Source organism: Papilio polytes, unplaced genomic scaffold, assembly GCF_000836215.1.
Source record: "Papilio polytes unplaced genomic scaffold, Ppol_1.0 DF824381.1, whole genome shotgun sequence".
In the NCBI taxonomy this organism is placed as follows: Eukaryota; Metazoa; Arthropoda; class Insecta; order Lepidoptera; family Papilionidae; genus Papilio; species Papilio polytes.
The window spans coordinates 434,464-447,773 of record NW_013524823.1 but is presented as its reverse complement, the minus strand read 5'-3'; the positions used below and the strand labels follow the sequence as shown (position 1 = coordinate 447,773).

Below are 13,310 nucleotides of genomic sequence, written 5' to 3'. Positions count from 1 at the left end.
GGAGGACAAAAACATGTTGCGCCGACCTTACGGGAGTAGAATAAGGAGGAAGAAGATTTTGAGATGAATATTACTATGGCATAATTTGTCTCTTCGTCATATCAAGCACAACGAAATGTTCCACAAAGAAATATAGATGTAACTGCAGTTGATTTTATTCTGATAAATGAGTTTCCTGGACGATTTTCTCAGTTTTGTTAAAAAAAATCAAGTGCCGTTGTTATTTTACTGGTTATTTCTATTATTTTTGCCTCCTACCAAAATAAATTGGCAAACTGATTTTTATAAACGAATCTATTTGGTACAAATGAGCTAGGAGTTATTGGTGAGGAGTTAAGACATCAAAGGCTTTGATTTAAAAAAAAACAATGTTATCAGGATAAGTTTATTAAAATTTATTATTTATAAACACTTTTCTTAAATGTATGCATTTTCCTGAATCGAGATGAGTGCCTGATTTACTATGACAAATATACGAATCAGTGCAATAAACATTCATTATTATGGAGATCTTATTGTATTTATGACATTAGAGTTATATGCTCTTAACTTAGTCTAAAACGCGTCTTTAAAAAAATAACTTAAAGGCGGTATTTAGCAGCGCGGAGTATTGGATATTTGTCGCTGGTGCAAAGACCGCGGAAATCGTCCATTGAAAGATCGACGATCGAAACACCTCCCAAACCTCTGGACCTGGTGGAAAAGTAGAATAAGTAAAAAAATCACATAATTTTTTCAGTACCCTGGTTGTTAAATAATATAGACAAAACAAAAAACAAAAGTAAGTAGTCTACGTGTTCTTCCAGACTATGCTCTACATCTATTCCCATCGTGATCCGTTCAGCAGTTTATGCTACAAATTCTAACAAACATCCATCCATCTAAATTTTCGCATTTATAATATTAGTATGATCAGATAATTAATAAATATAAATGAAAAGTGAATAACTTACTTGACGAAAGCCGCCTTTTGTGCGGCCGTGTCTGGATCTTCGTAGCTCACCCAGAATCCACCTTCGCCGTTGTCATCAGGAACGCGGAATGCGTAAGTTCCTGTAGACAAATAAAACATATCAATTAACATTCAGTACACTTAGGTTTAGCTACAATATTAGTTAATAATAGAGATAAATATGATTATTAATGTAATAATTAGAAACAAGGTTTTAGAAAGACAAGCCGCGTTTCATAAGCTTGATGGACTGTTATTTTTGTTATATATTAAACGGTATTAAGCTATAAGCAGCACTCCAAGCTTATAAATGAGTACCAACCAAATATATATGACAAATCTTCATCCTTGGTTAAGCCCTTTTCTGAAAATTTAAAGACAGCTGCTAATTCCCAATTATTTTAGTAAAAAGCGCATAAGAACTATGATAATATAATTTTTTTCTCTTGGCAATAAAGCATTATTTTGGGGCTTGTTAATTTCATAATCTGTATCTGGTGTGGTAAAGTATTATTATTATTATTTACCGAATCGTTTGCTGGGATCAGTAACCTTCCTCAGGTGAGGGCGCATGCCCTTATGGTGGTTAGGGTTGATCAGCTTAGCGCACACTTCAGGGTAGCTAAGTAGTCCTTCAGTTTTCGTGTAAGGTCCTATAAAAGACAGATAAACATGTAATGACAATTAAATTATAACTATACAAATGCATTTTCGCTTAGTTACATATGAATTTGTTGTAATTACTTACAACGGGTGTACAAAAGACAAAATTTCACAGTCGTCGATATACGATATAACAATTACCACTTGAACTATTGCAATAGTTTACAGTTGACTAACACGCGGGGAACAAGCGTACTTATCTGTTCCATGTGCCAATTCAAGGGGAGGCACTAAGTAAGGTGTCAAAGATAAACAAACCTGCTTCACCGGGGCCGTTAGCGTGGATTGGTGGAACTCCAGCTATTTCACTGTCGGAGTCAAGAGCCCAAGTGCGACCGAATGTAGCGATGCCAACAACGATCTTATAAGCAGGAGCGCCGGCTTGAGTGCTGTAATAGAAATATGCTGTAATACGACATGTAATACTAGGAGTATATAATTTCTGAGGAACCGCTAGATGTGAGAAAAAGTGAGCGTTACATTATTTCACCTTTTTTTATTCTTTTTCCTAACACAAGTAGCTTTATTTTCAGCTCACCGCGCCGACACGGTGGAATTAAAAAAATCCAGTAAAATATTGAACCGTACAAGAATTATCAGGTAAATGTGAATAAAACGGAAATTAATGTATTCAACGAGAATCGTACTTAATTCCGACATCAAAATAGCCTATATTATGTTCTTTTTTATAGACTATCTTCTACGTCTATGCCAAATTTCATAGAGATCCATTCAGCCGTTTAGGCAACAAGCTCTAACGATCATCCATTCAAACTTTCACGTTTATAATATTAGTAAGAAGTAACGTAGTTGCCCTAATGATCGTGAAACTTCGAAAGAATAGCATTTTAAGAAGAATAATTAAGATACATCGTATGCCGGAGCTAGACGGCTTAGCTTGTATGTGTCATACTTACAAATAATTAACAGCAGCATTGGCGTTAAGTAACTCGTTTCTGTTCTGTGGTGTGTATATCGGCGCGGTGTAGTCGGCTTCCTTCGGATTCCTCTGGGGAGTGGTGTAGTCGAAGGACTCCAAGTTCACGAAATCGACGTGGTTAATTATAGCAGGGACATCGATATAAACTAAAAGTAAAACATTTTTTTTCTTGAGTAATGAAATATTATGTTTCTGCGTGTGGCAGCTTCTTAACCTTCATTAATATAGATGTTAAATTTAGAAATTACGGTAGCAACATTGCTTGTAGTGTAAGTTAGTTTAGTAGTGGTCTAAATCCCTATTTTCTAGATCTCCTTCCAAGAGTGAAACATTTCACATGAGATATTTGAATTTCATACCAACCAAGTCATAGGTTATCTCGTTCTAATGTAACGTTCTTGCTCTATTTAGCTACATTATACCTAAACGTAAATATTTTACAAAGTTTTACATGTTGTCCTAGAATCTACGGTAATGCTTATTTCCTAGTTGCAAATAAACATTTCATCTTTCCCCTACAAATATTTAAGCGATAAACAACACATATTGCACAATTTATTTGCATATGATGCAAATACCTGCACATATGTACTTGACTTCAATAAGAATTGTATTCGTCAGCATTTGTTTCTAGAACGCGCAAAAGGTTGCATTTTATGTGTCGTAACTATATTACGTTAGCAACAGCCTTATTTATTATTTCTCTCAACAATACATCATCGTTTTCTATAACTTTAATTTTATTTTGACGTAAATAGAAATATATAAAGTTAAAAAAAATCCAGCATGTTGTGCTTTGTTATCTGATGGGTATAAAAGTACCGCTTCAGTCAAAACTTTAGTTTTTTAAACTATACCTATACCATAAAAGCTTTTTAAAAATAAGATATTTGGATTGAAGCATGTTAGCGTTTATACCCCTTCTAATATTTGACTTAGGTCTTTTTTCATGTTTTTATTTCAAGCAAAATTTTACATCCACATTAATGAGAAATGTATTCATCATAATTACTTACTGGAGGCATTGACATTAGGCAGGATTGTAACAGACAGTTGCATGTTGGGTTTGAGGCTGAGAGCTTGCTTCATTTCACGCACGAGAGCCGTGAAACCTTCACGATGTTCAGTTTCTTTGTCGTCAACTGGTGTTGTGGCGAAAGTTTTCTTGATGCCATGCCAGATTGATCCTAAAGAATAAAAAAAATATATTAAAAAAAGGTTTTTAAACATTTTGAACATTATAACATACAATATGGCTTAAAACATAGTTAGGTATTAGAACTACGGGTAATGTTGTCATCGTAGTTAGGTACTTATGTTCACCGCTAATCGTACTTCTTTACGATAGAATAACGTAAAAGGATAATACATACCCCATGTAGAGCGGATCTTCTTTGGCTTAATCTTAGGGAACTGCCAAGCGAGGTCAATACCCTCGAAGCCGTGTTGCTCGGCCAAAAGAACGGCAGAGTTTACAAAGGCAGTACGAGCTTGCGGTGATTCCAGCTACATTAAAAACATAAAATTAAGTCAAGATATAAGCGTTTGCCTTTTCTATCAACCTTAAAATCATGGAATACAGTGAAATTTTTGAACCACTTTCGGGCGTTAAGTATATAACAATCAATAATGTAGGTAAGATGGATCATCGTATTTCTATATAACATGTAAACAGTTTGAATAGAGTAAAAAATGAACTCACCAATAAGTTATACTTTTGAGGATCTTCGGTATCGACGTCACCACCAACAGCCAGCATAGGTTTCAAAGACGGATATTTTCCTTTGAAATTGGTGATAGCTCGGTAGTTGGCGTGTGTGCGGTCCACATCGAGGTTCTCATTAAGGGGCACCATCTTGTACGTGTCTGGATGTACTCCGGCATATCCGTACATCAAGTGGGTGCAGAACGACAGAGCCGGGTCCAAGTCCAACGGCAGCATACGGGCTTGAGCTGGATAAATGCATCCTTCAACTATATTATGATGTAGCAATTATCAATGTGAAAAAATAAATAAAAGAATCACTTTATTAATTTCCCCTATGGACAGGGGAATTGTGTCCAAAGTAGGGTGGCACCCTATGTGATGGTTCACCAGGCCAAAGTTGTTTTTATAACTTGTAATATAAGAGGTGTGATTGTAACGAGGAAGGCAATGCCTATCGCTAAAGATTACTTGATATAAAATGAGGTTGTCCTACGAATCATTAAAATGATAATATTCAAATCTTTATTAAAATGTTTCTTCATTTAACCTATTTTTATCGAATAACACAACGTAGGCAGAAAAGTGAAACAATAAGTAGGTAGTTAACATTAATTCTGCTAGACCTAGTTACGTGGCTACATGTAGGCATTTTATCCATAACGTCGACTATTAAATTTCTTAAATGCGATTAACTATTATTTCATGTGTGGTAAATCAATTACCACTGTACCTTTGTTACTACGCATTACTGTTTTATTCGTCCTATTAAAATGAACTGCAGATCGAAGTATAGTTTACTAAGATAGGCATTATTATAGTGGAAATTAGCAAATAATAGTTTATCCCACGAAAATTGTAAAATATTATAAATTGCAAAGTATTATTTAAAGTGTAACGTTTGACCATAAAGAGTTGTCAGAGCGTAGTGTGGCATGTAAAGCCGCGTGATACAGCTAGTATCGTTAGTAACAAACACAATATGGTTAATTCGTAACACAACACCGTATAGCATGGTCGATTGTTTAATCATGCGTGGGTTAGAGAGATCACGTGTACATCTTCCATTGTTTCCTTCAAATTAACCACTTACATAACTAAGTGTTCGCGAAATGTGAACTAAAAACAATGTTTTACAAAGACAAGGATGTGCACCCTGTATATGATGGTATGAGCGAACTCACTATGTTATTGTAAAAATTAAAAATCTAATATAACCTATACTATTACTTTTTGTAGCGTGTCAGGAAAAACCCGCAATTGGTTTTATAGGCGTTTTTATTTAATTTTGTATTTTGAACTGTGTTTGATAAATAAATAAAAAAGCGTTTCCAAAACAATAATATTATCAAAGGCAAATCTTTTCTCATTAAAATATTAATACCTATAGTTAACATTCATTATTATTCTAGAACATTTTAAATTGTTTGTTTTGTTTGTCACTAAAAGATACGATATAAAGGTCATGTGTCATTGTTGTTCTAAGTAACTGATAGTCTATCGCTGTTACTAATAACTTATTAACTACTTTACATAAATTATCTCTCAAAGGCCAAGTAAGGTAAATAACAACTTAAGTTTAATGATGAGTGAAAAGAGGATATTTTTAACAAATTAAATGTTGTACATAGAAATACTGCCATTCCGCTCATTTTCATCGAACAAAATAGAGATAATGAATGTTGTCAGTATAGTTCAGAATAACTTTTTAAAATTCATATTCAGTCGTAATTATTACATACAGGCCAATTATATGACTTGTTGCTTTTGACGTTATTTTACCAAAAACACATTTAACTAATAAATACTAGCTTTCGCCCACGACTCCGCGAAGATAAAAAACAAAAGCAATTAGCCTACGTGTTCTTCCAGACTATGCTCTAAATCTATGTAAAATGTCACCTGGATCCATTGAGCCGTTTAGGCTAAAACTCTAATAAACATCAATCCATCCAACCATCTATACGCATTTATAATAACTATTAGTAAGTTTGATATGTATGTACATTTAAATTTTGCTGTAGTTATACATAAAATCAGTCAATGATCATCTACACAGTGACGAGGCCAAGGCAAACGATTCTAAATTAAAACAAAATTCGTTGTAAAGGAAAAAAATGTATACATTTGCTGACCTCATCTGTAGATGAATGTGAAGGTCCTATTCCATAATGACTAAGCCAAGTAGACCTGTTCTTTGTATACAGGGAACTGTTTCAATTTCGCAACTAAAATACTAACATATTTACTCCTATCTTTATCTTTAGTAATATTACAAAGAAAGATTTGTATTTATGTATTAAAATAACTGAAAAACTACTGAGCGGATTTAAAATTCTTTCACTGTTAGACATGTAATTTATTTATGAGTAACATATTTTAATCTCTTGCGGGCGAAGTCGCGAGCAATAGCTAGTCTTTCAATAAAGAGTGATTTATCCGTTCGAAGATACCTAACTGATCTTATACTCATCATAACACGAACTTAAGATTTTTGGTTAAGGTAACAACTCTCGAAAAAAATTGTAAAGTATTTTTTTTAAAGCTTTTAATATTAAAGTAAAATATCTCGTATATTGATGGTAATGATTACCAGTTTTTTTTAATGATTTATGGAGATTATTATGATGTTTTAACGACAACATAAAACAACAAACAGATTTAGTTTCGTCATAACTTTTTGTAATAGATCGAGACTGTGATTATTTTTTGCGATCTTCTTGCCTTCACCTTCACTTCTTTGCCACACTTCGAATATGACTGCCGTATTTATTTATCATACAAGGAAAATACATTTAAAACCATTGTATAAATACAGGGCAGTGATAGACGCAGGCAAATACCTACCTACTAATTATTTTATCTAGTTTGTCTACAACAGAATTTAATAAGTACCTTCAAATTGATCTAGTTGTCTCTAAGTTATATAGTTTCTGATAAATTATCACTAAATCAAGCTTTGTCTATGCTGTGGGTTGTTTTTGGAGGCAAAGAACGTTATTTTCCTCAAATAAAGATGGACTACACTAACACCGGCTCGGCTATTATTACCTAATCGTTATAAATGCGTCGTCTGTAGAAAAAAATCAAATAATTTGTCGTTAGCAAACTATCAAGGTCGGCGAAATACAGCCATTTATTTTATATTAGGTATGTTATAACAAACACTATAATAAATCTAGAATTTTCTTATAGTAATAAAACTTAGGTAGTACGTATTGAGACTTGCTCTTTACCAAGACAACTATATAAAAAAATCTTTTTATTTCCATTAACATGTTTTTAATGTGACTTATTGTTTATTTTAAATAACTTTAATTGCAAAATTTTTGAGGTTGCGAGTTGAGCCTGTTATTGTTCAAATCAAAAATATGATAATCATTTTATGTGTCGGCTCAAATGTTATGTAAGCCAAACTAGTTATGTAAGTAATTTGTAAGATATAGTCAATTGTTTGTAAAGGTAGGCAAAGATTATGTGCAAAGATTATCCATCATTGGTTCTCGGACTTGGACTATGATTGTCCTATTTATTAACACTTTACAAGTAGTTTAACCTTACACTCAATAAACCTATAATAATGTTAAAAAATGTTCATTGTCCCTTCTTCCACTTCTAGAAACTTCTGCATACAATTACAATATTAACAGTAAACTGTTTGTAATTGTCAAATTCTAAAAAACTCAATTATTTATTTTTATGTTTACTTAGAAAGTAACGTTACTGTGGCATTGGTAAAATTTTTAAGCAAAACGCCGGATCAACTTTCTCCGGTAAATCACACCAAAAATTTATCCTCGAAAGATTTTCTGGCTAAAAGAAGAAATTAATGTTGGATTAAAATAATTATTTAAATAAGTTACTTCATTTCAATGAAATGAAATCATAAACAATCATATTTTCGACTCATTCGGAATCGAAATAACTTACTTTAACCTAGTAAAGACATTTCCTTAACGCTAAGCTGTGAGTAAACTAATTGCAAAATACTACTTTTCACATTTTAAGAGAATTACCCGAACATAAGCAAAAGATAATAGATAGTAGTAGTAGAGTCGAAAAAAAATGTAGTAAAAGTGTCCATAATGTTCCAATATTCTCTATATTAAAAATTCTAAATATGTAGATTTTTTTTACAAAATTCGCAAGTTTGACGAAATATAGTTAATTAAGACGCTCAGCAATAAAAGTATTTACTCACATTCTCTAACATAGCTCCTGCTATCATAGTAACAGACGACTTTGTTCACTGGAGTGGGTGTGTTGGCGGCGACAAGCGCTAAGGCAGCGACAAAGGCGATTAAAGCCTTCATTTTGAAACTCGACTGATCCGCACGGCGCTTCAGTGGCGAATGAGCATACTTAGAGCTCTGGGCAGCCTGTTTGACCGTAACCGTGAGGTCAAAGAGTAGCAACGAATGCTGTACAAGCAATATTTATCAGAATATTGTCAATAATCACATCCAGCGATAATCTATGACCTGTAACATCGTTAAGGAATTGTAAGAAGTGTTTTTAATACTGAACTGATTGTAAATTTTACGCTTCTATAATCAACGATACTACATAGGCATGTCTAATAAACTAATTTTCAAAGACAGTGTGCGAGAATTATTAAAAAAAATAATATAAATTTCATAAACTTGTATCAACGACTTAAGGGTATTCAAGAAAAGAGCGTCCTTCAATAGCTGGCGACGCATTCAGTTCAGTTCCCCTAACGTTACGAATGTCCATGTTGGATCAAATAACATAGCGATCCCTTGATCGTTTGCCCCTTATTGGAATAAAGAAAGTTGGGAAAAGGCCTCATGGGTCACAGTGCTCTTGGGTGATGGCTAAAACCATCAAAGTTAGTTCCCCATTCCTTAACACATTTCTTGAATAGTTATGTATAAACATTCTTAGAGTTCAAAACGGTTGTAGGCATCAGCATAATGATGCTGAGATTTGTTAATCTTTGATTATTACCACGATGATGTCATACGATATTAACAAAAGTTGTCGTTTGACCAGGGCGACCAGTTTTTTCCTCGCATTTAATGACAAAAAAGCATCGAATAGTATTACCCGGTAATGCTTAAAAATTGCATTAGATACAATCAAGAAAAATCAACTAAAGTAATAAAAATGGTAACAGAAAAGAGTTTCAACAGTGGAAGCCCACAGTTAAGTTCGTTAACATAAACAATTCTACATTCACTGGTGTTTCGAACACGATGTCTCAAAGCCTAAACTGCTGAATGTGTCCCGATACAATTTGACATAGACGTAGAAGATAGCCTGGAAAAACACATAGGCTACTCACTTTAGTTTTTTTTTTCAATTCCACGCGGAGGGATTAATAGTTCAAATGGACATTTCAATTTGATAGATTCGTTTCGATGTCTTTAGACTTAGATGCATTTAAACCACTGGGCTAGTTTATTTGGTACGAGGTATTACGGCTATCAAAAACCGTCTTGTTACTAAAATGGAAGTTTTTAAGGTCCAATAATTGATAATACATTATGACATCACCAAACCTTGTTTGCCTATAAGAACGTATCTGTAATCTTGAGTCCTGAGGTCATCTCTCGCAGGAGGAAAACATTACGCTCATAAACTATGAATGCTTTTCGATACCGATGTATAGAAATTCGATACATGACAAATTTTTTTCTTATATGAGCCCTATTGGCAATGCTGTTATTGGTAATGCTGGAGAAATATAATTACATTGTTAGTTAAATCAACGAGTTTTTAATTGACAAGGGTTTTATAGCCATTTGTTTCAAACAAATCCATTACTCATTGAGCTTTTGGAGACTGAAATCAATTGGTAACATTAACAGTGGTTGAGTCCGCAACTATTGTAATGATGGCCCGCTCAAACTATGTGGAATATGACTACACAGTGTCTGTCGGAGCTTAAATTCTAGTCCTCTACCCCTTTCCACCGCTTTATTATAAAGAAAGGGAAGAAAAATATTTCGGTGGCTTGGCTATTTTAACTGAAATGGCCGTTTGCAAGCTGGCCACCATTTTCTATTAAAAAGAAAAATCGACGCCTTATTTCCTTTAAAAACAAGGTTATATAATGGCGCTTCACGATCCTTAATTGCGTAATGAGTATAATAGCCTATGATTAATACTGATCTCAATCTATTCGGTTCCGACTTTGTCAATTAAAAAAGTGGTTGCATCGTGAATAATTGTTAAATTGTTTTTTTTTTGTTTTTTATAATAAACCACATCTGAATTTATCGAATCTCGGATGAGATCAAAATAGCGCAAATTAAGAAAACTGAGATTCAGTTTTCTAATCACATTGGATATTAATCGAACCCATTCTGACGACCTCATTGTTATTTAAAACATTAACCGTTATTATGTAATTCATCTCATTATTTAACGATCAAGTTCCCTTTTTGTAGATAGATGGATATTTTATAAGGTTGTAGATGAAGTATCAATTACTGAAATAATTAGAGTTAAACCAATTGCTTCTCAGGAATAATCTAATTTAGTAATGTTTGTTTAGCAGAAACAAAAGACAAATGAGTCATATTTAACAATGTTTTCTTGGAAGTGTCACTTAAAAATCTAGTTTGTTCCAAATTAATCATTAGCGATTTTATCATTCGCGCGGAATTAGGAAAAATGTAATAGCAGTTTACTGCTACGTTTATGTTATTCCTAAAAGGCTAATAACAACAATAATCCTTATAAACAAACGATGACGTATTTTTAGCAAAAAAGAAAATGTCTCCTCGTAAAGGCTGTTAAGGTAAAGCATTATTTAATAAAAATCTAGTTCATCGCTTCCCGTAGGAATGAAACTCAACGCTTTAGTCTTATTACAAACCATTAAAACGTTGACTATATAACCTTAATACAAATAAAAAAAAATATAGGAAACAGCGCACCATAGCGGCCTCGTTTCGCGAGCCAAGCGAGATTGACGCTCTCTGCATACAAAGGCAATGCTGTTTTGAAGTGAGTCAGGTGGTGATGCAAACAAATTATTGTTATCGGCCGTTTCCTTCAGCGGCGAGACTCATTGTTAAATCAAATCAACGCCCACATCTACCTACAGCTTGTTTTTCTTCGTGTATAAAAAAGTAACTAACTAACTTACGATTAAAACTTCTAAATGTCGAAAAAATACGAACCTGTGCACTTTTAGGATAGAACGGTATCTTTAGGCCGACGGATGGGAAGACGCAAAATGGACGCATCCACAATTTTTGATAGTTATGAACTCTTCACAAGCAGTTTACAAATATTAAAAGCTTTAATAAGATGCAAGTGGTCCTTTCTTAAAAAACAAAAACCGCTTAGTTCTGTAACTTTTTGTTGACTAGATTCACAGCTGTCGACAAGCTTGCCACACCGATAAATATAGGTATCCCTTCCCAAAAAGATACATATAATTGCTTTGCTTACCCTACACATAAACAGCACTTCCAGTTTTATATTTAGTTTTTTTTATTACGTAATACTCTTGACTATCCTTCTATCTACTATCCGTTAGCGGGGATTTCCATCTCGACTGTGTAATATTTATTTATATCGATTTTCATTGCTCAGTGTAAATAAAATTATAATTCTCTAAAATAATGGTCAAAATATTAGTCCATTAATGGTTTTGTCAAATTAGTCGTTTATTGATAATTTTGTGAGTAACTTTAGAGGGCCATAGTTACGACCAGCTTGTGATTGGACACAAGTGCCTTTGCAGCCAGAACCTAGACGAAAACCAGAGCATGTGTGTAACAAAACTGTACTGTTCTGTGTGCTGAAACTATATATGTTGGCAATTGACATGTCTATGTTAATTGTACCTATTCAGTCCTTTAGTTCTGCATAACTATAAAATACAGAGAAAATATTTACACGCTCATATTTGTACATTGACGAATGCACTAGTGAGAAATGACTAGCGTATTGCTTATCGCGATAAATAATAAGCCTAAATAAGTTTTACTGATGTTGTCTTTTTCTAGTTCCTTAACTTCATTCGAACTCATTTGTCATGAAGTCTACGTTTCGTTAAATGTTAATGTTACCAATATATCTTACTTTTCTTACTAACATTAGTAAAGCCAAAGTGTAGATGGATGGATGTTAGAGTTTGTAGGTTAAACGGATTCCAATAAAATTTGGTATAGATGTAGATGATAGTCTAGAAGACAATATACTCAGTTTTGTTTTTTTTAATTTCACGCGGACTTAGTCGCAGGCGAAAGCTAGTAGATCGTAATTTAAGAACAGCAAGGCGATTCTAAATAAGAATTTTAGTTTTGGGTTTAAACTAACGAGTAATATACTACAATAACTTTACTGAATACAGTCTGTAGCAGTTATGTAAATGATTTCATACTTGTGTGTTTATAACATCGCTTGATGAAATTGTTTACTTGACTCTATGACATTCGTTTTGTTATCACAATGTATGATTACAAATTGTGTGCAATGTTTACTTGAAAGCTCGGTTTGATAACGGTTTATAAAATAAATAACGAAAGAATATAAGAAACGTTATAAGATAATATAGAATTAAATAAGCCGCGCTGACTATACCCATATTCCATAGAATAATATCTCATGTTCCAGTAGAAATATCTGGGATGAAGAAATTCTTATTAGTTGACGAATAAAAATTGATAGAATTGCTATAATTTATACTAATATACATACAATGGGGTGCTCCAAAAAATAAATTTGTATTACAATCGCTGGCGTATGTTGACGGCAAACCAAATTCCCTCCTCATAAGTACACCAACTCAACTTACTTAGGAACCGGAAGTTATTGTCTTAGGGCAGCTTTGTTATTGATTCGATTTATATCTAAATTATAAGCTTACTTTCAATTTAAGATTCAAACTTCGTAAATAAAGGGACTAAACTATTTACGCTAAAATTATCTAAGTGCTAATAGAATACTTTCTTGTTTTACCTTTTTCAATAGGGTTTGGGCATTAGTCTATAACTGAACTTTCAGAATTTATTTCATTAATAATAAGCCAGTAAGCATTTATTTTCAACATAGTTTTTAATAGAAAA

At 33.2% G+C, this 13,310-nt stretch overlaps 1 protein-coding gene across 2 annotated transcripts; it reads right to left on the bottom strand.

Annotated features, from left to right (window-relative positions):
* Positions 1-369: 369 nt before the first annotated feature.
* LOC106112028 (chitinase-like protein EN03) lies at positions 370-8,622 on the bottom strand. 2 transcript variants are annotated; one of them, XM_013294261.1, is made up of 10 exons: positions 8,462-8,622; positions 4,258-4,508; positions 3,929-4,061; positions 3,572-3,742; positions 2,533-2,701; positions 1,874-2,004; positions 1,480-1,605; positions 1,275-1,316; positions 954-1,053; positions 370-693 (listed from the first exon to the last, which is right to left on the bottom strand). In XM_013294261.1, the coding sequence occupies exons 1-10, from the start codon at positions 8,571-8,573 to the stop codon at positions 582-584; spliced, it is 1,347 nt and encodes a 448-aa protein (XP_013149715.1). In that variant the 5' UTR covers positions 8,574-8,622; the 3' UTR covers positions 370-581. The 2 variants fall into 2 exon arrangements, with proteins under 2 accessions (XP_013149715.1, XP_013149723.1); XM_013294269.1 differs by lacking the exon at positions 1,275-1,316 and having other exon boundaries at positions 8,462-8,600.
* Between the last annotated feature and the right edge of the window lie 4,688 nt (positions 8,623-13,310).

What these genes read in the sequence shown, in the direction of transcription:
- LOC106112028 (XM_013294261.1), bottom strand. Translation starts at nt 8,573, where the DNA reads ATGAAGGCTTTAATCGCCTTTGTCGCTGCCTTAGCGCTTGTCGCCGCC. An exon ending in GCCTAATGTCAATGCCTCCA is followed by an intron (nt 2,702 to 3,571) that starts GTAAGTAATTAT and finishes TTTTACTTTTAG; the next exon opens with TTTATATCGATGTCCCTGCT. An exon ending in CAAAAGGCGGCTTTCGTCAA is followed by an intron (nt 694 to 953) that starts GTAAGTTATTCA and finishes CTTTTCCACCAG; the next exon opens with GTCCAGAGGTTTGGGAGGTG.